Below are 23,146 nucleotides of genomic sequence, written 5' to 3' on the forward strand. Positions count from 1 at the left end.
TGCTTGTTTTACACAAACTGCCTGCAGTTATTGTATTTCCTGTTTGAGTTCATTGTACAGTTTCAGTTGTTCTGTAGTATTATTGTTTTGCACTGAATATGAAATATCCATAAAATGTCACTTAGTTTATTCAGTGATAGAAAAGGAGTGCCTTAAGGAAAAAGGTTGGGAACCACTGATTAAACAATACAACATGCTGTCTACCTCTGGACCTGTTTAAGAGAAACTGGACTACTACATTTATGTCAAGTGAGAGTGTTTAATCATTTTATTATACACTTTAAAAATATGTACAAAATACTATAAACAGTTGTCCTGAAATGGTTAAGTAACACTTCCCAACTTAAGAATGAGTCAATCATAGTATTATTTTTTTGATACATAAAGGCAGACTCAAAAGACAACACACATAAAATGATAAGCATGTACATTATATGACACATTCTCATGTTAAAATGAAGAGGATACATTTCAAAGAGCAGCAGAAATATGGTACATAGTCACTTTTTCATAGACCTCTAGTTTGCCTGTTAAAGACGAAGAAGTCGTTGGCAAACAAGTGAGTCGGACAGGCTCAAACAAAACACACATTTAAAATCTTTGCAGTCCCTCCTGTGACACATGTGAAGGATAACTCCAGCCATCTTGGCCTGAACAAAATTTCCCATAACACCAGTTGCTTCAGTCTACATCCCCCCCCCCCCCCAAGTACATCTTACCTGGGAACAACTCAACCTCAAAAAGGCAGGGTTTTTTTAATACACTGACACTCACTTTGTAATTAAATATTTAACTTTAAGTTGTACTTTGCCCCGCCTGGGACAACGATGCATTCATTCAGGCAGCCGCAGACCGCCGGAGTGACAAAAGAAAGAAGTGCTGAAGAAACACCCAAAGCATCTTATTTTTTTTTCAAACATTGAACAATCAAGGTGTTTAACACGTCTTGATTGTCTGTGGGGTTGAGTGTCCTCTGGTAAGACTGTATTAGGCAGCGCTACAGACGAGCAAACGCGCCTCAATTAGCTCCGCTGTGATGTGGCTGATAAGGCTGTCAGGATGTTGGGGAAACCGCATTAGAGTGTCCTGTTCGACAACCCTGGTGGCTGAAAGCTTCTGACAGGCTTCAGTGTGTTTGGAAGGTGGAACTGACTGTGTATCCTTCAGTGGCCGGGGTCACTGCATACCAAACCACTGTTCCTGATCCGCCCACTGCGCTGCTTCACTGTCACTGCCCTCAAGGTCTCCGTCCTCTCCGCTGCCCTCCATGTCGTCACCGTCCAGCTCCACCGTGGCATCTGTGGGACTCTCCTCCTTCTCCATCTTCTGCATGCCTTCTAAAGACTTCTGGTCATTGGGATCCAAGCTTAGGAAATACAATAGAAATGCATAAACTCCCCATCATTACGTGGCTAAAAGAATACTTTGCTTTATTTTTGCAACATATCAGAAGAAGTATTAGAAGTTAAAGTAAGGAGCAGTCTCTGGTTACCTTAGTGCTATGCTGTACTGATCCATGGCTTCTTGGTAATCGTTTACAGCCACCAGAAAATCTCCCAGCATTCTGTGCAGGACACAGTCACTCTGATTGGCCAGGGCGTTACGGAGGAGAGCGATCCCTTCTTCATATTTCTGTTCCCGACCTTCAAAAGCACACAGGACACTTTTATTTCCATATTTATTTTCTTTAAGTTACTGAATAGATTTTAATTTTTTTTTTTTTTTTAATCTAATACTGAAAAATGTCCATGCTGTTGCTGGTGAGCATTTTCAAAGGCAGTTGTACGTACTGAGCAATTCAGCCTTTTTGACCACAGCCTTGGTGTAGTCCGGTCTCTGGGCCAGTGCTTTGTCCAGCAGGGTTTTGGCTTTCTCCTGAGTCACCGGGTCTTCCAGGCACACTGTGGCAAGGATGGTCAGAGTCTGTGCGTTGGCCCCCAGAGTCTTATAGATGTTATTGGCCATTCCCATAGCCTCTCGGATCCCATTGGATGCCAGGTAACAGTCGATCAGACCTGTGAAGGGGCGGGTATGAATACTTTAAAAAGCAGAATAGAAATGTACTCCCGAGTGAAAAGACCATAATGGGATAGAATTTTTTAAAAAGCCAAACATGCCTTCGTAGCAGTCGAGCCTGCAGGGTGCCAAGCGCATGGCCTCTCTGAAATGGATGATGGCTTCCTGAACACGACCCATGTTTCTCAGCGCTGCACCCTTCAGGAGGAGAGCCTGCACGCTGTTGCTGTTCAGCTGGATGGCCTTGGCTCCCAGGTAGAGGGCTCTGGAGTAACGCTTGCTATAAAAGCTGTGACAACTGACCCACAGAAACACATTCAAAGCATTACAAAGACTTAACAGGACAGTGCTATTTCACATAAAAAGTAACAGTTACACATCTAGAAGTGATATGTGTCCCAAGCAAAGGCCTATTGAGGCCGCCTGCTCAGAGACTCACCCAGAGATCACCCAGGGTTCTGCATGCTGGTCCGAGATATTAAATAATCGTCCCCCAAGGACTTCAACATCCTCCAAGTGTCCTTCACGGGCCATCAGGTACCCATAAACATCCATTCCTGCAAGAGCAAACAACACAACGGACATTTTAGGGTGTAAAGCTGGTGCATGCGTCCTGAGCTCACAGCACAGACAATGAAAGTTAATCCAGCCCTGACGATCAAATAGTACAAAACAACCTAAATACATTTTAACCGTTTATGACAGATTCTAGGTCAATCAGTCACCTTTGATGAGGTATGGGTCCAGCATCTGGGCTTGTTCAAATTTGAGGATGGCGTTCTTGGTGTCACCTGCCCTGAAGTAGACATCTGCCAGGCTCACCAGGAGGTCTACGTTGTCCCGCAACAGAGACTTCTTCTCAAGAGAGCTGAGACAAGACGAGATGGAGACACAACAAATAAACAAGACTGTCACATTAAAAAGGAACAGTGATATTCACTTTGTATAAAGCATTGCTGCTCTGCTCACCAAATAGTGTTGATGGCTCTTTGATTGTCCCCCGCGTGTATGAAGGCATATGCTTTGACCCAAACAGAGAGCCAGTCCAGGTTGGGGATACTCTGGATCACATCCATAGTCATGGACGCCACTTCAGCTCCTTTGACTGATAAAGAGAGAAGACCTAGTGGAAAAAACATAATATTTTTTTTATTAATTATTTAAAGAGCACTTTTCATAAACAGGTGTCAAAGCTCTCTAAAAAGTACACTGGAGTGAGAGATTCACAAGCAGAACTTTTGCGAGTGTACACACAAGACTATATATACATACATAAGTGTCTCAGCAGGTTAAATGTAGATTTAGATGAAGGTGTCTCTGCAGCTACTCATACCAATGATTGCATCCAGGGCGAGGGGACACTGTCTGAGGACCTCTTTGTAGCTCGTCACTGCAGAGCGCTCCTGGCCAGCTTTCCTGTACAGGTTAGCTAGCATCATGTTGATCTGAGGCGAGAAAGAACAATACCATCCTTTTGATCACAATTCTCTATAAAAGCTAACAAACTCAAATAGAGCCGCAATGATTTGTCAATTAATCAATTAGTTGTAGACTCTTATGATCATTGATTGTTAAAAAAAAAAAAAAAAAAAGAAGAAGAAAAAATTCTCTGATTTCAGTGTCTCAGATGAGAATATTCCCTGGTTTCTTTAGTCCTCTATGGGTTGTGGACAAAACGAGATATTTGAGGACGTCCCCTTTGGGCTTTGGGAAAATGATCGAAAGATTAATCAATAATACATAAATAGTTGCAAATATTACCTTCGGAGTCCTCTGTCTGGATGGAATCCCATCGAGCACTGCAATGGCATCTTTATCCAGTTTCAATATGGTGTAGCACTCAGCTATCTTGTACTTCACCTCAATCTCTGATGGCAAACTCTGAAAGATAACAATCAGTGTAACTGGATGTTTTTCCGTTACCATTCATGCCAACTGAACAAGTCAGTGGTATTGATTTAGCAAACACAAGACAACACATTTTATCCTTTTATCCTTCAGCAAGAGTTGATGATGGCAAAAGCAACCACACACCTATCAAGTTCAAATGTTCTTTGGTTTATACTGTATATAAACTGTAAATGTAAGTAAAGCACTGTGTGCCACATAGAGGAGATTTTAGTGTCCCTCAAAATATAGTATAATACTATCAGCAAATGAAAACAACTATATCTGCAATTGTTGAGTCATCTTCCATAGAGTAGGAAATCTGCTAGTCACACACACGAGTTGTGTTACGGCTTCAATCAGTGGTACCTAACATACCTGTGCCTGTATGTTAGATGCGGCTCCACCAGTAGAAGTACGAACTTTAGACGTTTTGCTGAGCACCTTCTTCTGTTGCAGAGCCATACTGTATTTGCAGGCAGCATTACGATACTCTTTATCATGGAAGATGGCATCAGCATGGTAAACCAACATCTGGTACTTCTGGGCCGGTGAGAACAGCTCTCTGGAAACAAAATAAAGATACAAACAATAAAGTAATTAGAATCAGAGAAGAAACCACAAAGGAAATGTGTATATCTATTGCACACATTATAAGGCAAGGTGTTAGGTAAAATGCTAATAGTCCAAAGACTTAAATTAACTCATTGAGTAAAAGAAAATACAGAAGAGAAAAACTGAATAAAAACAAGAATATTATGTTCATAACAATATATACAGCCAATCCAACTAATGAAGAATATTCCAAATATAAAGGTTACCGTAACAAGAATAAACAAAGATAGTGAAAATGTCTATTGATGCAAAGCACGGCAGTGTAAGACCTAATCCAGCAGTTTTTATAAAGAATAGAGGCATCCTGGTTGAGCTGGGCTGCACTGTACAGTAACTGAGACAGCACCGCTCATACACAGCCACTGACTTTAAATCAATCACACTCTATCGTGAACGGGGGGAAATCAAGTTATCAACAATATATGTGACAAGTCACCTTACACAGTACTCTGATCGGTTGAATCCACAGTACTTCAAGCTAACTGCTAACTGCAGCCACCATTAACCTAAAGGAGACTCTACATACGACTATTTGCTGGAAATGAACGTACACCGTTAATATAAACGCAACTCTAAATACTCTACGGAGTATTTAACGGGAGTCTGTTTACATTAATTTAGAAATCTGACGTGCTTTACGGTTACAGTCATTAATGTTATCTGTTGTTGACCAGTTAGCTTTGGGCTATCACATTAACGGGCAGACAACATAAGACACTGGTGAACGAGAGCACTCTTCAGGAAATAGACGGACCCCGCTCTGACAATACTTACGGATTGTTATTACTCATCGTCAACAACAAACTGCTCAATATCCGGACATTAGAGTGAAGGCCAGCGGCAGCCATATCCCGTACATGATCTATTACATTCATGTTCGGTTGTGTTGAGGGCTTGCTTTACGTTTCCGTCTCAAGTTAAAAGTTTGGGCTTGTAAACAGCTAACGCTAACTAGCTTCTGATGTATTAAATATGGCGCCCAACAACCTTCCTTCCGCGTATTGCTGCCTTCAGGTTCTCTTCACAAGCTCGTGCCTTCAACAACTGCGCTTGTACATATTATATGTTCAGGAAATCTGCGACTTTGACAACAACTTTTTATTGACTTTATTTTTATTGGAGAAACAATACGTGAAAGTACACAAACGTGCTTGGAGTACAAATGTTCATGTTTTAATGTTTAAAATAATGAGTAAAATGTTTTAGTCGAAAGTTACAGTTCACTATAGGACGCTCTGCATGCCTATATCCGATAGTTGTGAACGCATCTTGTGTATTTGCTGCAGCAATATTTTTTATTTTTTTAGTAAATTAATGTGAAGCTACTTAGTTTCTCCTTGATTTTGGGCAAAACCGGTTAATCTATACGGTCTGTTTTTGCTAAACAACCGTTATACAGTAGCTACTTGTATTATGAGATACATGACATAAATATAATAAAAACTTTTTTCATTAGGTTTAATAATAGTGTCCCTAATAAATTTGTAATTAAAAAATACAATTATCCATCCATACATAGGGTAAATAATTAGATTTTCATAGTCAACTAATGCAGGCAAAAAGATAAAAATGACTTTTTTAACTTGTATCTTCTTTCTCCTAACAGACTGTCTATCTTTCAGCTGGCTGAAGACATGATCCCTTAAATAATACATTTCACCTATGAAATATGCTATTTGAGCCCTTCCTCAAATGTGCCTGTGTGCATATCGTGTCCACCCACAACATTGTCTTTCATGTCTCAAACTGGCAGTGTATGCAACTGGAGTGACACAGATGAGCAATTTTCCAACAGCTGGAATTAATAGTCAATAAGAAGTATTTTGATCTCAAAAGTGAGTATTCTAAAGTAAATCAAATTAAAATCAAATCAAGTTTACTGTCACATACACAATCATACACAGTCCGATGTATAGTGAAAATCTGCCAAGCTCCAGAATACATCTAGCAAACAGGATTCAAAAGTAAAATGAGACTTTGAAACAATGAAACAAAATAGTCTAATGATTTTCAAAACATGAAACAGTAAATAATGATATATTTTAAAACATTTTCATGTCACACAAAACGTTGGATGCTGTCACAGCAAACTTGTAGACATTTGTGTGTGTGTGTGTGTGTGTGTATTTGATGGGGGGGCATATTTATTCATAAAAGTTGGCGGGAGGGGGGTAAATTGTTTTAAATTGTTTTAATGATGTGGGAATGTGTGTATTCATAACTTTGTAATTTAAATTTTGCACAGCTGTGAATTTAGTAACTGTTTTTAATTTATTGTATGTTCCATCTACCTGCCCAGGGACTACAAGTGGAAAATAGCAACTTGCTAAAACCCGGTGCACTGCATCTCTCCTTGTTATATACAGGGTTAATGTTTTATTGTGCACTGTCCCTGTTCAGATAAAATAAATAATAATAATAATGATATATGCATTATAAGGGGTGATAATGACATCTGTATGACAGGAATTTATAGTAAATGGATGAATTATAAATGATGTGTAGTCCTCTGAAAGGTCACTCGTTCAGGACCCAAATGGCCTGAAGGAAGAACATCCTCCTCATCCTCTTTGGCCTTCAGGCAGTGGCTCCATGACCGCAGAGAGAAGATAAATAAGATTAATAATGTGCACAGGTATAATAATATTTCGAGTAACATTTACATTTATAATAGTCAAATAAAATTTTTTAGAATTATTATATCATGCTACTAAATAAGAGCATCTTGTTTCTCAGTTTTATACCACAAATTAACATTAACATTGTTTCAAAATGCCAAAATACTTCATCATCAATAAACTTGTCAAAACAACAATTGATAATAACAATGCAATACTAAAAGACAGCTTTTTGACAATTTTACAAACTCATGAGGATTTAGAAAGAATTGGTTTACCCACTGATGCATGAATAAGATAATAAGACAGAAGGCCAGCCTAGGCAATATAGCACCCAATAAGGCCAGACATTTTTACAAACCAAATCACAATAAAACACCATGACTTAAACAACAATCAGTCAGTCAGTAACACCCTCATAAGCACCAAGTGGTCTGGGATTCTCAAAAGACAATGGAGGACTGATGTGGGGCGGCTGTGGCTCAGGAGGTAGAGCAGTTTGTCTGCTGATCACAGGGCTGGAGGTCGATCCCTGACACCTCCTGTTGTTGGGAAAATACTGAACCAAGAATTGCTCCTGATGGTCAGGTCAGCACCTTGCATGGTAGCTCGCTGCCATTGACGTGAGTGACTGAGTGAACGAAAGGCAAATTGTGAAGCGCTTTGGATAAAAGCCATGTATAAATTCAGCCATTTACCATTTATGTCAGACCCCTTTGCTGAGACTTGACACATACAGTATTTTGATGTTCCAGCTGGAATCACCGCCTATTCTGGGAACTGAACTCTCATGGTCTAAAGAGTGTATCATATATCAATCAGGAATCTTGTGGGTTGGAAATAACGTTTTCCAGGTTAGTGCCTGTTGATTTCTTAAGAAGAGCTGCTTTGAACACACATACACAAGATAAACTGCAGACGCGCATGCGCACAGCTAAAGCCAGCAGCTGAACCTTGTGTCAAAACAGTGAGGGAAATCAGCAGCAGGCAGCGCAACATCTCACCCGACTTCAGCTTTAGCTCTTTTTTTTCGGAAATTATTTGTTGACACAAAGTGTTTTTCTTTTACGTCCGCGTACCATGACCGAACAATCAGCATTACTTCTTCGAAAACAACTGGCAGGTAATATGAATACAAAACTGTAAGCAAATACAGCCGATATAAAGGCTAGCAACCTAGCGGCTAACGTTAGCTTTTTTTTAGCTACGCAAAGCTATGTTTACGCCATAGGAGTAAGCTCAGAAAGCTAACCAAGCGACATAATGGGTTCCTTTATCACTAGTATGTGACTAAGCTGCTTGTATTAGCTGTTCTCTGGTAGAAATAAAGATACATATTTTGAAGTATACGTGGCAAAAATAACATTATATCGGAACCAGCACTGAATCGCAACGCCAGCCTTGCTAGCGGGGGCTAGCAAGTTCGACATTAGTTAGCTGACGGAACAAAGGAATAATCAATCCATGGACTCATCTGCTCTGATGATTTTAGCTTTGCTAATGATAGCTTTAGAAACCCTAAGCCTTCCATAGACTATTGTGCTACCATATCAGCAGCAGCTTGATTAAAACCACAAACTCACCACCTAGCTGTATATGGTAATATTTAGCGTTTCTGGTGTCAAATCTGGCTCAGACTGTAACGCTGCTTAGTTAGCAGCTTTTAGTGAGCAGAGGTATCTCCGTGTCCAAGCCTACAATTGCAAAACTCCTATTCTTATCACGTTGGCTTAATTTGAGACTCATTATTATTATTAGCATTAGTATTATTATTATTATTATTACTACTGTGGGTGCCCAGACACACGGAGACACCGATACCCCTGATGTTCAGTCTGGTCTGCAGCTGACTGACAGTCCCGTTCAGCGTCTGGATGTCTGTCTCCCGGGTCGGTTATATAAATAAAAAAATATGTAAACTGATATTTTTTAAATACACATTTTTTTCCTGATGACAATGGTCATCATGCCGAGCCTATTAAAACCATGATTGTAGCAGATACCGTTAAAGTCATACGTTACATAGTTAGGAAGGCACCTAGGTATGAATGATACTTTATGGCTGTGGTGTTGGCAGGTGATCTCTGAGACAATCCCATTTGTAATTTTACTAAAATGGCCAGTAGGAAGAGGCAGTTTACTCAACTGCAAAAGTAAAAAAAGTCTATGTCAGAAAAATTTGTTCAAGATTAGTAAAATATATCTGAGCTAACTTATATCACAGGGGTCAGCATCACAGACAATGTAAAGTCTTATCACAACGCTGATATTATTTCAGTCTTTTTCCCTGCTGTACACTGTGGCACAGTCACAAAGTGACCTACTTTGATTAAGTTAGACCTACTGTGATAATGTACTGGAGCTTGCCATAACCACTGACTGTGGACAGGATTCAGATTTTCTCATGGTGCAGCAATGACAGTAACCATCTTCCACAATGTCCACTGGTTTAACAAAATTAGACGGCCCATCATCCTGTTCTATGACTGATTTAACATATTGTACAATATGCTAATTCTGGTTTCTCTGTGCGTGGGGATGTGAATCACTGCCTTCACCGTGGTTGATTCAGTTCAAGGTGATGATTCAGTTTAACAGTGATTTTTATTTTTGGAAACCACGATTTGATTTAGTGAACATTAGTCAAACTGTATATTTATTGAATAAAGTTGCAATAATGTGAGACTATGACTATGACAAATAGACAGTTAGCTTTTAAATATTATTAAATGGAAAGATACAAACTAATCTTTCTGTTACTTCACTAAATATTATGATATAATATAAAACTAAAGTGATATTAGAGAAATATTTTAAGCAGCGTCAGTCAAGTGTCAGTGCTGTAAATTGTTTTGATGCACGCATTTCATATACTTTATTGATATATTAAAAACCCTATGGTTCGAGTCAGTATGCCGTATCTCAGCCAGAAAATTGTAACAAAGGCTCAGGAGATCAAATCAGTACAATTCATGCTTTTTAAGAGTAATGGTGTTAATTAAAGGGGCTAATACAGCACTTATTACTTATTCATTCTGGTCAGCAGCTGTTAACCTGCTTTGTGTCATCAATTAGTTGTGAATGCAAACTCAACATTTCCTGCAGCAGTTCACAAAAGTGAAAAAACCAACATGCAGCGTACCCTAGATTTACCTGTACCCCCCATCATACTTCATTAACGTCAGTGACCTCAACAGTTTCATTATGGCTCTGCTGCGTTTTTATTGTCCTCTCTGTGTTTACTGTGCACCATCTTTGTAGCACCTAGTTTTCCCCCTGGTGTTCTGCTGTTGTGGCCAGTTTTAAAATCAATTTAATATGACTTCTTTGTTGATGTTTGGTTTTGAACTTTACATTTGTTGTCCTTGAAAAATCGTTTTCAAGCGTTTGTCTCACGCTCTCTGTCCTTTGCAAGGGATTTGTCAATGTAACAATTGTTTCAAAATATACCCAGTAATCTTTACCCGACTACTTACTTGATCACATATGTAGACCTGTTACAGTTTGTGTAATTACTATAGTTGTTTAATGTGCAGTTCATCATATTAAAAGATACCATCTGCCTGTCTTTGCAGAGCTCAACAAGAACCCTGTGGAGGGCTTTTCAGCTGGTCTGATAGACGATGATGACATATATAAATGGGAGGTTGTGATCATTGGTCCACAAGATACCCTTTTGTAAGTGAGAAAATATTTGTATGAGTGAGAAATATATAAATTAGTATTTCAATTCATAAGTTCTTATTTGTCTTTGCTCTGTTTTGTATTGCAGCGAAGGAGGGTTTTTCAAAGCATACCTAACCTTTCCCTATGATTATCCACTACGGCCTCCAAAGATGAAGTTCATCACTGAAATTTGGCACCCAAATGGTAAACACATTAGCAGGCTCTTTTCCACACTTGAAATCTTCATCTCCTTCACTAGCTCTGGATATATATAAATTAATTTTTGCTACTTCATTGGATTATTATAAAGGTTTTTGTGATTAAGCTGAAAAGTAATCCAGGCTTTGAGTTTAATTGTAATTAAGGGTGTCATCACTTTGTATTGGCAGCAGTTAAATTTATGCTCCTATTCTCTACAGTTGCTAAGAACGGGGACGTTTGCATCTCAATTCTGCATGAGCCAGGAGAAGATAAGTTTGGTTATGAAAAGCCTGAGGAGCGCTGGCTTCCAATCCACACAGTAGAGACAATCATGATTAGTGTTATCTCCATGCTGGCAGATCCCAACAGCGACTCACCAGCTAATGTGGATGCTGCGGTGAGTTACACGACTTATCCCTTTCCCCTGACACTGTGAATCCCTTTTCATTCGTGCTATCTGGGTAGGTAAATTGAGGATTTGTCATTAAAAGAATCTGGTGTTGCTCTCACAGAAAGAGTGGAGGGAGGACCCTAACGGTGAATTCAAGAGAAAGGTGGCTCGCTGTGTAAGAAAAAGTCAAGAGATGGCATTTGATTAGGAGTCAATTGTAAATTCCAGGGTAAGTAAACTGAATTGTTTCAGCTACATAATTGTCACATGTGAAACCTTGCTGCTGGAGCTGATAGTAATTACAATGTTCTTTTTTCTTCTTCTTTTCAGTTAAAGGAAATGCCTTCAGAGGGAAAATTTCAGCAAAAGGCTTTTGCACCCCTTGTTTTGCCAGTCAAAGGAATTGGTTGTCTTCAACCACGTTTCTGTGAACGGTTGTCATTTTCCGCAAGATGAGCCAATTTGAGAACCCTACCAGCGAAATTATCCTGTTTCCTACCTGGAATTGTATATTTAATGTTATTTATTTTGAAAAATTAATGATGTAAGATATGTCACTACTGTAAATTAACTTGCTTTTTTATCTGCTGCTGAACAGTTTCTACTTTATACCAGGTTTCTTATGCAATTTAGTGGTCAAGATTGTGTAAAACAAAACAAAAACCCGTTACCATTAGGTCATCACTTGTCCTCCCTACTGAATACTTAACCACCAGATTAATGTCGGCCCAACAAATCTCTGTCAATAGATGTGATTATTTTCAACACTGTCATTGAATCACCGTTGCCTTTTGTTGGCTTCACCTCCTCACAGTGTGCTTGTTGTTTAGAGGGTCGGTTGAGAACTTTTAGAGGAACTGATAAGGAGTTTCATACAGTCTATTTTTCTGAGAAACGGCCTCCTGTTAGCATTTTCTTCTTATACTAGTGTATGTCTAAGAATTATATAAAACCATGACTCTCAAACCTGCATGATCTCCTTAAACAGCTCCGTTATGTATTGTTGCTAGCTGTAGATGTAAATGGAATGGCTTACTCAGTGATTTGAGAGTCACTGTTTTATAATATGTTGACTCACACAAGCATAGCTAATGGTAATGGAAGGTTTGTGCCAACTTCTCAGGATCAAAATTCATTAGGGTCATGATTGGCAATCTGTTAATGTTTCTGACCCTTTAACACGTGGCCCTCTCGGTCAGTGAAGATCAACCGTTATTATAAATCATGGACAACCAAACCACAGTCTGTGAAAATAACCTAAGCTGTGACTATTCTGCGTGTGTTCTGGTTAACTGGCATCTGAGCTTACTTCAATTTGAAAGGAATAAATTGGACAAGGGTTTATGGTTGTTAGAGTTGTTGATCTATTAACATGGGTTATTGTAGGGGCTCCATAGTAGTTAGGATAGTCGTTCTTACTCCGTTTGTTGTGGCTTTCGATCAGTGTGGGTAAATGATGATGTGTAAGTCACATTCACTCGTGGTTTAGACTCTGAGGACTTTGGGGAGATTGTTGAGTAATGCTCTTATATTCTATCAACATCTTGAGTTGTGATTGGTGCATACTTAGATAATATTTATCACCTTTACTTAATCACTGAATTTGGGTTGTAATTCTTGATAGAGACTTGAAGTTAACGCACCACTTAGAAAAGTGTTAGTGTTCTGTGGGGAAACGAACACAATCCTGCATCTAGGTTTTATTTTTGAAGGATATACACAGTTTGGGTGGAGTCTGGAAACCATTGGCTTTTGCTCACTTTAATTGATGGTGTTGCTGACTATTAAAGCCATGATGACATCGATTTTGAATTATGTTATACATGATTGATCTGTGACTGACATTGAAAAATAGCTAACCATCTTTTGGCGCATGCAATCAGGTTTGAAGGAGTGGGGTATGTTTAAATATGATACCATTGTTAGTACATTCTGGGTGAATGTGATGTGTACAGTTAGTAGATTTCTGTAGACTTGATGATCACATAACTGCTGTTGACATTACCTTTTTAAGTCAGAATTTTCTAACCTACCATGACCTCCTCTGACCGGTGTTCACTGTATTTGCACAGATTCGGTGCGTTTGAAATGTCATTAAGCAATACGCCCTGAAAATGGTGTGTCCAGGTAATCCGCCCTAACGCCATTATTTGTTTTGGGTTGTTTTTCTTTCCATTTTGTGTCAATGCAATGTATATTGGACATGATGCTCAATAAAGTGTGTAAACAGAGTGGCTTGTAATTTTGTTTGTGTTTTACATTTTAGATGAGAACACGCTCTGGGTTCAAGTATATTAGACCTCTGCTCTGTAATTGGAACCCTGGGAATAGTGTCAGATTTCAGGGCTGGCTTCCTTTCACACTAATGGGCTCTGCTGGCTGCAACACATACTGAGCTGATAAAGATGCTAGCAACCTCTCTGACATATCGACAGGACATTTTGGGATTGTAAGTAACAATGAGAAAGCGGGTTACATTTGTTGAGCAGCTGAAAAAAGAAAACCTGTTAAAAAATGGAAGCGGTCACATCCTAAAGAGGTAAGACCACAACATAAGTGTTAACAGTTTTAATGGATGAATACAGATGATGGAATTTTTTATTTTCAAACTGAGATTCTTGATTTTTAGGACTACAGAATCTAACAACAGATGCACAGATGGTGAGTCAAATATTCCTTTAAATGCTAACCAGACATGAGTAAACCTGTTTTCATTATTGAATTAGAAAATAGATTATTTGAACACAAACATTCTCTAAAATGTAATAGTTTTCTTTCTGGTTGATGACAAACTAAACTTCTTGGTTGCTTATTTAAATAAAAGTCCTGCAGTCTAAATTCTACTTCAGTAAATGTACAATAAGCAAATTATAGCTTTGCAGAATGGCACCATTCAGATGTTCATGTATTTTTGGATTATGATTACAGATGGATTTACATGTAGCAGTTACAGTAGTCAAGGCGGAGCTAATTCTTACTATACTGTTGGGTACTTTAAAAAAAAAAATCATGTTTTATAAGCATATTAGTTTGGTGTGTAAAATATTCTGAAAGGTAACTATATCTTTCAAATAAATATGGAGTAAAAGGCACAAAACTTGCCCCTGAAATGTAGTCGAGAGGAGGAATAGAGTAGAATGAACTTGAAAAACACAAGTAAAAAAAAAAAATAGTAATAGTAATCTTTGTGTAGTGAAAGCTCCTTAAACTTTTACCAATACATTAAAGAGATGAATTCTAGACTTAGGTCATCAGTTCAATGTGTGCTATGATACACTGCAATTAAAGAGTCTTAAAATGTGCTGCTTAAATAACACCACAGATATCTTAACTGTCAGAAAAAAGAAAATGTGTTGTGTTTTGTTACATTTTGCATTTGGCAAGGCTTTGAATGTCAGCAAGTGAGGGAGATGTACAGAGGAACACACACAAATGTGTCTGCAGGCGGTCAGCACATGAAGACGATACACATTCCCAAATCTCTGATGTCTGCACCCTTCTTACAGGTAACCATGTTGTCTCTGTGGTATTTTTACTGTCAAGGGACGATTTGAAGATGGTTTGAATGAGATATTTATAACATTCCTCCTATGTAACAAGGTTACTCTCATTCTGTCACGTATAATCACATCAGTTCTTGTTTCTGTCTCAGCATCCAGCCCTTACAGCCGGACAGAGGCGCTACCTTTGCAGTATCGCAAACATTTACAGTACAGAGCACATGAGGCAGCAGATGAAGCAGCACTATCTCAAAGTGCTGCGCACATGCGTTCAGTCAGGTGTGTATCTTAATGTCTCAGTCATAAACCTGACCACTATCATCCATCTCATGTTGTGTTTTGTTTCTCCTAGGTCAGAATCCCACCTGCAGAAGGAGGTATGGAGATCATCAGCATAGAGAAAATAGTGTGTTTACAAAGGATGCAGAGAAGGATGTGGCAAGGGCAAAGCCTCAAGGGCAGAGGAAAGGAAACAGCAGCAGCAGCACTGCACATTCTGATGTCATACTTCCAAAAATAGTCAACAGATGACATATATGATGGCAACTGGGTTTACTACAACCTTATAGTATAGATAGTAAATGTTTATGTTGATCTGTGTATCAACACCTGTTGTATTATTGCAGAAATGTTCAAATATGACTTTAATGTCCCTAACAGAGAATTGTGTGCAGTCAGTTTTACACAGAACTACACACAAGCACTACTGCATTAAGTGTTACAGTACACATCATATTTACATGTTCTGAAGCAGTTATCAATGATTATTTGTTTTAATTTGTACCTGACAGTGTAACATGGTTTTGAATTATACACTTTATTAATATGCTATTTTTTAAATCATTGCTGTGTGTGCTCATTAAGTAATCCAGTAAGTGTTTTAGTGTGTTCTTTCTAGTGTGACTGAACCATTGACACTATATATATATATAACTATTATTAAAACTACTATAGCCTGAACATGTATCCAGGAACTGTTACTGATGCCTTTTGGCTAACTCCTGTGCATTAACAGCAATGTTTATTAATGTGCCCTGTCCCTGTTAAAAAAGAAAACAATAAATAAAGACCTTATGGTAACCTGAGGTATCTTGGGCCCGTTCACCTGGAGTGGATACAATGATTACATTTATGCCTAAGAGGGGAGGACACCCTCAAAGCCAACTTAGCCCTTAGATCAGCATCACTGTATTTATTAAGCTAATTAGCATGTATCATGTTAGCATCTGCTGCGCGCGCTGTTTGCTCGTGTCTGATGATGAGCTCGTGAGTTGGACTGAACATGGACTGTCTTCTTGAAGGAAACTGTGTGAAAGGTAAGCTAATACTAAACAGTATTAGTGAAATATAAACAAGTTTAATCTGCTGTATATAAGTTGTGGCAGCTCTGATGAGATAAAATACTAATTTATTAATAAATAAAAACAACAACAATGCGAGCTTAACTTAGCTTCCTACTAACTAACTTTAACTACGTTAGCCACTAATTTAGCGACGTTATCATTTATTTTTCAGCCATTGCCTGCCAGCAGTTGACCCTATGTAAGAAACTGCTGGCCTAGTTAAAGCTAGTGACACAAGTAAACAGTAGTATGTTGTTAACCTTGAACTCTGGCGGCACCTTGCTGTGTTGCAGCCTTTGGGAAGGCCGTTCATGCCCTGTCACGGATTGGAGATGAACTGTGGTTGGATCCCATGGTCAGAGGGGTGAGCAGCACCAAGCAACGCTGGAAGGGAAACAGTGTAGTTGAATGATCACATTATTGCTTGCCCCCTCCTCTTTAAAACATTGAATTAATTTTATATTACATGAAGCCTCTGTATGAGCCCTCCCTAGATGTTGGGGCCCTGTGACATCCTTTCTCCCTATAGGCAATGGTACCAAGAAGCAGCTTCTTGACTGAATCTCTCCCTCTGCCTTAAAGCTGGCCCTGAGATCAGTGAATTCTGCTCATTCTGCATATGCCTGCTTCCTCTTCTCGCCGCTGTTCTTCCAGCACTACAGCCTGGGACCAGTATCAGAGCAGGGCAGTGAAACAATCAAATGCAAACTGCTCATGAAGGTATATCAGTCATGTTGGTTATTCATTTGTACAGGGCTTGAAGTGATATCACAGCTCACTGCACAGGAAGGATAATATATTTTTCAGGATAAAGCAGACAGTGGTGGAATAATAAAACCAGAACTGAACTACTACATACACTTATGACATGATATTGTTCTCCCTTTAAGACACTTTAAAACGATTAACAGTGGTGACAGTCTTGTCTAATCATGTCTGTTTGTTTTTAAGTCTGTTCTACCTCTTTTCCGGTGTTTGACTTCCATTGAGCGTAATGTGGAACGATGTCAGATATCAATTAGCACACCCAGTGACCGAGTGATCATCCAGTTTTTCTGCCGGCATGGTAAGAAACATTGCATTTTGTATTATAAGCTAGCTGCAGCTAAAGGAAAAAATATTTGATTTTAAAGAAATAGTTTTTTTTTGTAATCAGTTTGTTTAATGGACTTCTATTTGTGAACCCTCTTTCTTTTACCATGTTCAGAATGACCTCTTTCACACCAGGCTTCAGACACTGCATTGCATATTGTCAACACTTGGTGGCAGTGTGCTCTAAATATCCTGTCTGTTTTTGTGATAGGCATCACTAAAACCCACAACCTAAGTTTCCAGGAAAGTGAGGCTCTGCAGGCGGTGTTTGCCTCACACCTCTGTCCTAATGTGCTGAAGGCTCCTGCCAGGTTAGCAAGTTAGAACCTCCACCTTCTATCACATAGTCCACAAACAAAACTTCAGAAGCACATTTCTATCATTGAGTAAGACCCTTTTTTACGCAAAAAAAATCTTGGTTCTCTTAAGGCTTCTCAGTCAACCTTTGACTTTCTCCTTTCATTACAAGTGGATTTACTGTGAAATTAATAAGGTATATGGTAGCTCCCAGCTGGATTCAGCAGTTAAGTGTATTCAAAGGTGTTTACAATATTTTGTTCTCTCAGCTGACTCTGGGCAGCAGTCTGATAAGTACCCCGAAACACACAGAAACAGAGACACACACACACCTTCAGTTCAGTGCAATTCAGTTTAATCACCCTGACTGACAAGGACATAAATGTTAATTCCCAAAGTATATAGACTTAGGAAAACCATCATCTATCAGTAGCACAGGACTGGCATACAGCGCACTGCTTAATGCTTAGGTTGATTCTGTGTGGGTTTGCATTTGTTTTGCCTCTGCAGGCTTCTTGGTGATATGGTGATGCATTTCCCAGTGTCCCAGGAGGAAATTACTCTGTCCATGACTCCTCTGAGTGTCAGTCTGAGAAACTACTATGAAGGGGGAAATGGTGAGCTAACATTACACTGTGATTTGGCCCGGGCCCAGCACAAAACTGTGAGTTGCAGACATCATAGACTGTGTAAAAGTCGCTCTTGCACCAGCTTTGAGGTTGACATTTGTCAACCTAACCTAATGATACAAATACCACATATTTAATTCTTCAACCACATTAAAGCAAGCGCTAAAAATGTCATGCAGATACTATTTGACTTGGATTTACTACTGTCACAGATCACATGAAGACGATGTACACTGAGATGTCCTTACACCTAGACGAGTTTGACTACTTTCAGGTCGGAGTGGACTCGGACATAACCTTCTGTCTGAAGGAGTTAAGGGTAACAGGGTTATTTTTGGGGGCTCTCTTTATCCTGTCACATGAGAATATTATGTGTGTGTGTGTGTGTGTGTGCAGAAGGTATGTGTGTGACCGGCTCACCAGGAGCATTTCATGTCTAAGAGGTCATGTTTCGGTCCTGTAATCTGGATACTGGAGTGTCCTGAAGCCCCTGTACCCGGCTCTCTGTATCGGTTCCATGTGAACTTTCCCCTCAGTGCTCTGCCTCGGCTTTATAGCAAAGATAGTGTGACCTAAGTGACGCATATTATACCACTACATAAAAAGTAATTATAGGCTACACATGACATGGTTCCTTATAAAATGTGTAACTTTGAAACCAAATAGGAATGTGTTATTTAAGGGCTGGTTCAACTTAAGTCCATCTTAAACAGCAAAACACTGAAACTCAGAGAACTATAATGTCATTTCCAGAACAGCGTTCTCTTTGTTATAGTGTCTAAATGAACACACCCCAATTTAAATTGCATTCTTGTGTCTTTATTTAAAAAACAAAAGGACTTGGTTGGCCGTTTGGAAATGTGGTTTAGCAGTCCTTTAGTTAGTCCGGTTAATGAGACTTGACCTGAATTAACACCCACAACTCTTGCCCCTAATGTCTTGGAATGTTTCTTGAACACCCCGCTGTGAGGCTCCTCATTAGCCAGCCTAGTCTTCTTGTTCCTGTCGGTTTTGGAAAATCGGGTTTGGATGGATTAAAGGCCAGGCTTAACGTTTTAGTCGGCCTCAATTAGTCTAGCATTGATATTTTTCTTGAGCCTGATCATTGTAAATGTGCCTCAGAATGATCAGCTATTAAAATGTCACAGTCTTGACATGAATGCACACAAGCATATCTTAGTATGTGACAGTGAATTTGCTGCTGTTCTGTTTATTTTTTTTAGGGTTTACTGTCCTTTGCAGAGACACATTGCCTTCCAGTGTCGGTTCACTTTGGTGCTGCTGGAAGGTAAGTCTTTGCCATGGTTATTAGCTGTTAGCATCTGTTTTGTTTTTGTCTGGTGAGCCTGATTATATTACCAGCCATTTTAGTGACCAGGTATGGTGGGTTTGGCTGGTAAAACTGTGAAAGACTGTTGGAATTTAAAAAAAGAGATAATGTGATTATATTTATGTCACTGTCAGATATTTGTCAGTGATGATGTTGATGTTGTTTTCAGGCCTGTGTGCTTCTCTGTGGAGGATATGGTCCTAGAGGCCACTGTGGTGCTGGCTACTCTGATTGACTCTGAAAGCACGGGCCCCTCTCAGCAGACAGAGACCCTGGCTCCCACTACACCCAGGTAACAAACACTGTGCTGGCTCCAGACACAGTGCTGTCCTGTGTGAGTCTTTGCAGCGCCCCTGTCGCAGTTGAAGCCTTTGTAGGCCCAGTTTCTCAGATCTACTCTGACGGTGTATTCAAGAGTATAATTGAATCTTCCCACTGGGTTCTACCTGAGCTTCTCTCCTGGCACTGAGTCAAGGCAGGTTGCCCTCATTGGCTGTTTTTAGCTTCCTAAGAGGGCATAGTGTTACAGCAGTCAGCAAGCCTTGTGTCTGTAACAGAGATAAATAGGGCAAGCCCAGGACATGTGGGGTTAGGAAGCCTGTCAGTGTGACAGTCTGTAATCCCCTCATCTCCACTATGCTAGCCTGCTTGGCTGTTCGGTCAGTGTCCCTGTCCTGTTCTGCTAACTTTCTCTCCATTGTACTGCACTCTGTGTGGATCTTTTCGCACCAGTCCCAGCTGTACTGTTGAACATCTGGTTCATATGTAGCCTCATTTGTTGTGCACTGCTGGGAGTCTGCAAAGACCTGACTGACCTGATGAGCCAGCAGTTCTTCTGTGCTCCTGTCCCCACTGCAGAGGAATTCAGCTACAACCTGCACCCCTAAACCTGTATGTTCTGCTTCAACGTGAATCATTCAGGCTGTTTCTGAACATATGCAGTACATGTTTGATATTCGTGACATGCTCGTAAGAAAACTGTCTTGCATGCTCCCTCAGGGGCCTTTTGAAGTACAACTAAAGCCCCAGAGGTTGTCTCAAGACTTTTTAAAACTAGCTTGCTCACTTCACTTCCTCCTGCAGTGTTCCTCTTTATGCTTCTCGTCTGGTTGCTTCTCTGAGGTTGATGACATGTAATGTGGTTACGTTCAAGGGTTGTTTTGTTGTTTGCTCAAAGGCCACTTTCAGCATCAGCTGATATAGAGCCCTGTTCACAAATGCATTTGTGAAGGTGAATAGACATGGTCTTCTTAATATCCCCATGGAATCTGAACATATTACACAACTCCTTAAGTTGATAATAATGTCAGGTTTATTATCCGTATTCTGTTGGACAGTTTTAGTGTCAACATATGACTTTTGTAGTTGAATATGTCATTTAGACACCACTTCATACACAAACTGCAAGTGTTCTGAGTACTCTCTTGCTCTTTATCTTGTTCCTACTGTGTGATGTTTAAATGAAGTCTGTGCAGAGTTTGACACTAGAAGGATGTTTTCACATTCATCTGCTGAAAGTGGTAAGTTTCTCTGTGCTCACTGAACATCTGATTTTAAGGGGCGGAGCCAACGAGCATGATTTGTGACAACAGTTAAGAAGTCAGTCCCGGTCCAGTATGCAGCTTGTACAGTGTGATGTAGACTTGAAGCCACCAGTGCACATCCACTGAGAATGGACTTTACAGTGAAGTCTTATGTCTTATTCTTATCAGAGTTGTCCAAAAAGATAGTTTTTTAGCCTTATGGTTGTTAGTGTTGTGTGGTAATTCCTCTCTGCCTCTTATTTAGCCATTTCATGCCATTTACACTATCTTTACTCCCACCATTAGTCTTGGCAGTATAACCAGCACCTTCATCTCCGGGCTGAGTGATAATCCACATGCTCAGGAGTACTAGAGACATACTATGACTTCACCATGTTGCCAGCATGGGGACAGGATTGTTAGTTTGCCACTATAGAACATGTTATCATACACCACAATTACAGTGTACACAGTGTCACGACTATTTTTGCCAGCTCAGGAACTGATCATTATCTCAGGATAAAGAAAAAATCACCAACAGCTTGGAGCAGAGATGAGTGTGTTGTGTATGTGTGTTCCCAGGTGTGCAGAGGCTGCTGTTCTACCTGTGGGTTCATGTGAGGCCAACAGCAGGAAGCATCAGGGTGTTCCTGCAGTGATGGAGCTGATACCATCCAGCCAGGGCAGCCCTATAATCAGCCCACCTGCTCTGATGCTGCTTGTGCCTCAGACTGACAACCCTAACGGACTTGGTGAGCCTGATGAGGCCTGTGCCAGTGCCACCACAACTCCTGCTTCCTCCACGGTAACAAAGGCTTCCTGTTGGTTCTTTATTTTTTTACTGGGGACTACATATGACCTCTTCTTGTTTCCTGAGGCTTGCAGGCTTTACAGTGTTGACAGGTTGGGTGGCATTGTGAAGTGCCAAAGCAGCTTCAACTGTTTTACTTTGACCTCTGCTGGATGTATGCCCAGAGTGCCATAATGCCTCACCATATGAGGTGTGGCTGAAGAAGATAAGCAAGGTGACACTTGATGTGAGAGATGGAAAGTGTTACATGTCAGCATGATAAATCTCAACTATTTTATTGGAAGCGCAGTCTGTTCAGACTCTTGTCTTACAACTTTTCTGGCTGGTATTGTTCCTCCATGTTGAATGTTGAGCTGGGAATATTGTGGTTTTTTTTGTCCCCTTGAGGTACAGAAAATATCATCTTGTCAGACCAGTTTTTATAAACCTGATGCAGCACTCATAGTTTCTCATTTATTGCATTGAGGATTTAATTTAAAACACATCTAAAAAAAAAAAAAGAAAGAAAAAGCAATAAAAGGGCAACTAATTTCTGAGGCACTAAAGTATTGTTTTAATAACACTGTGAACTAATGTGTGTCGTCTCTTTTTCCCTGTAGATCTGCTCCCTCCTGTTCAGGGCCTTGTCCTCAGAGCAGGACAGTGATGGTTGTGCTGCCAGACTGCCTGTTCTGGCATATTACAGTGACGGAGAGGAGAATATGGAGGAAGACTATACAAGAAGCCCTTCACTCTGAGAATGGTGCTGTTATTCATTTGTCATCTTGACTTTGTGATGCTGCCAAAAGTCAGCTACAACATTCCTAATATAACTATAGTCAGAATGGTAAGATTTAAATTAATTTTAAAATTTGTATCTGAAGTTGTTTTTAAGCATGTTGTTTATAGTCAAACATGGCTTTGCTCATTTTAATTGTTTTAATACGTTTCCACACAATGTTCAGTGTGAAATTTAAGAGAATGTATTATAACAATTATTTATGGAAGAATATATCAATGAATTTGTTTTGGCAATTTCAGTGTGTGACATTCATTCGTCTAGGCATGTAAGAACAACAGACTGAATAGTCTGTGAAAACATTACTTCAGCTTAAAAGGTGCCACACCTGTCTGCTGATGGTAACTTAGTATGCCCAACATCTGAGGAATGTGGGCACATACGCACGCACACACACACCTTAGGCATTATTCAGTGAGGTAACCACTGGATGCCTTTTGACGTCTTGA

The 23,146-nt window shown here is 39.8% G+C and overlaps 4 protein-coding genes across 5 annotated transcripts; 3 read left to right on the top strand and 1 right to left on the bottom strand.

Annotated features, from left to right (window-relative positions):
• Window positions 1-239: 239 nt before the first annotated feature.
• Window positions 240-5,492, bottom strand: anapc7 (anaphase promoting complex subunit 7). Its single transcript, XM_051421883.1, has 11 exons — window positions 5,293-5,492; window positions 4,282-4,468; window positions 3,778-3,897; window positions 3,350-3,461; window positions 2,986-3,139; window positions 2,742-2,884; window positions 2,456-2,573; window positions 2,118-2,314; window positions 1,791-2,015; window positions 1,493-1,643; window positions 240-1,366 (listed from the first exon to the last, which is right to left on the bottom strand). The coding sequence occupies exons 1-11, from the start codon at window positions 5,391-5,393 to the stop codon at window positions 1,177-1,179; spliced, it is 1,698 nt and encodes a 565-aa protein (XP_051277843.1). The 5' UTR covers window positions 5,394-5,492; the 3' UTR covers window positions 240-1,176.
• A 2,596-nt stretch (window positions 5,493-8,088) lies between these two features.
• LOC127375614 (ubiquitin-conjugating enzyme E2 G1) lies at window positions 8,089-13,625 on the top strand. The gene is made up of 6 exons (XM_051421666.1): window positions 8,089-8,259; window positions 10,712-10,814; window positions 10,909-11,006; window positions 11,222-11,400; window positions 11,516-11,623; window positions 11,725-13,625. Exons 1-5 carry the CDS (start codon window positions 8,217-8,219, stop codon window positions 11,600-11,602), a joined length of 510 nt encoding a protein of 169 aa, XP_051277626.1. The 5' UTR covers window positions 8,089-8,216; the 3' UTR covers window positions 11,603-11,623; window positions 11,725-13,625.
• Window positions 13,626-13,763: 138 nt separating this feature from the next.
• Window positions 13,764-15,854, top strand: LOC127375613 (protein FAM216A-like). Its single transcript, XM_051421665.1, has 5 exons — window positions 13,764-13,933; window positions 14,024-14,055; window positions 14,779-14,900; window positions 15,047-15,173; window positions 15,247-15,854. The coding sequence occupies exons 1-5, from the start codon at window positions 13,854-13,856 to the stop codon at window positions 15,423-15,425; spliced, it is 540 nt and encodes a 179-aa protein (XP_051277625.1). The 5' UTR covers window positions 13,764-13,853; the 3' UTR covers window positions 15,426-15,854.
• Window positions 15,855-15,957: 103 nt separating this feature from the next.
• rad9b (RAD9 checkpoint clamp component B) lies at window positions 15,958-22,933 on the top strand. 2 transcript variants are annotated; one of them, XM_051421659.1, is made up of 11 exons: window positions 15,958-16,210; window positions 16,531-16,637; window positions 16,820-16,957; window positions 17,189-17,303; window positions 17,541-17,640; window positions 18,137-18,243; window positions 18,468-18,574; window positions 19,479-19,543; window positions 19,755-19,877; window positions 21,691-21,913; window positions 22,519-22,933. In XM_051421659.1, the coding sequence occupies exons 1-11, from the start codon at window positions 16,177-16,179 to the stop codon at window positions 22,654-22,656; spliced, it is 1,257 nt and encodes a 418-aa protein (XP_051277619.1). In that variant the 5' UTR covers window positions 15,958-16,176; the 3' UTR covers window positions 22,657-22,933. The 2 variants fall into 2 exon arrangements, with proteins under 2 accessions (XP_051277619.1, XP_051277620.1); XM_051421660.1 differs by having other exon boundaries at window positions 16,531-16,601.
• The last annotated feature ends 213 nt before the right edge of the window (window positions 22,934-23,146 follow it).

Source organism: Dicentrarchus labrax, unplaced genomic scaffold (genome assembly GCF_905237075.1).
Source record: "Dicentrarchus labrax unplaced genomic scaffold, dlabrax2021, whole genome shotgun sequence".
Taxonomy (NCBI): domain Eukaryota; kingdom Metazoa; phylum Chordata; class Actinopteri; family Moronidae; genus Dicentrarchus; species Dicentrarchus labrax.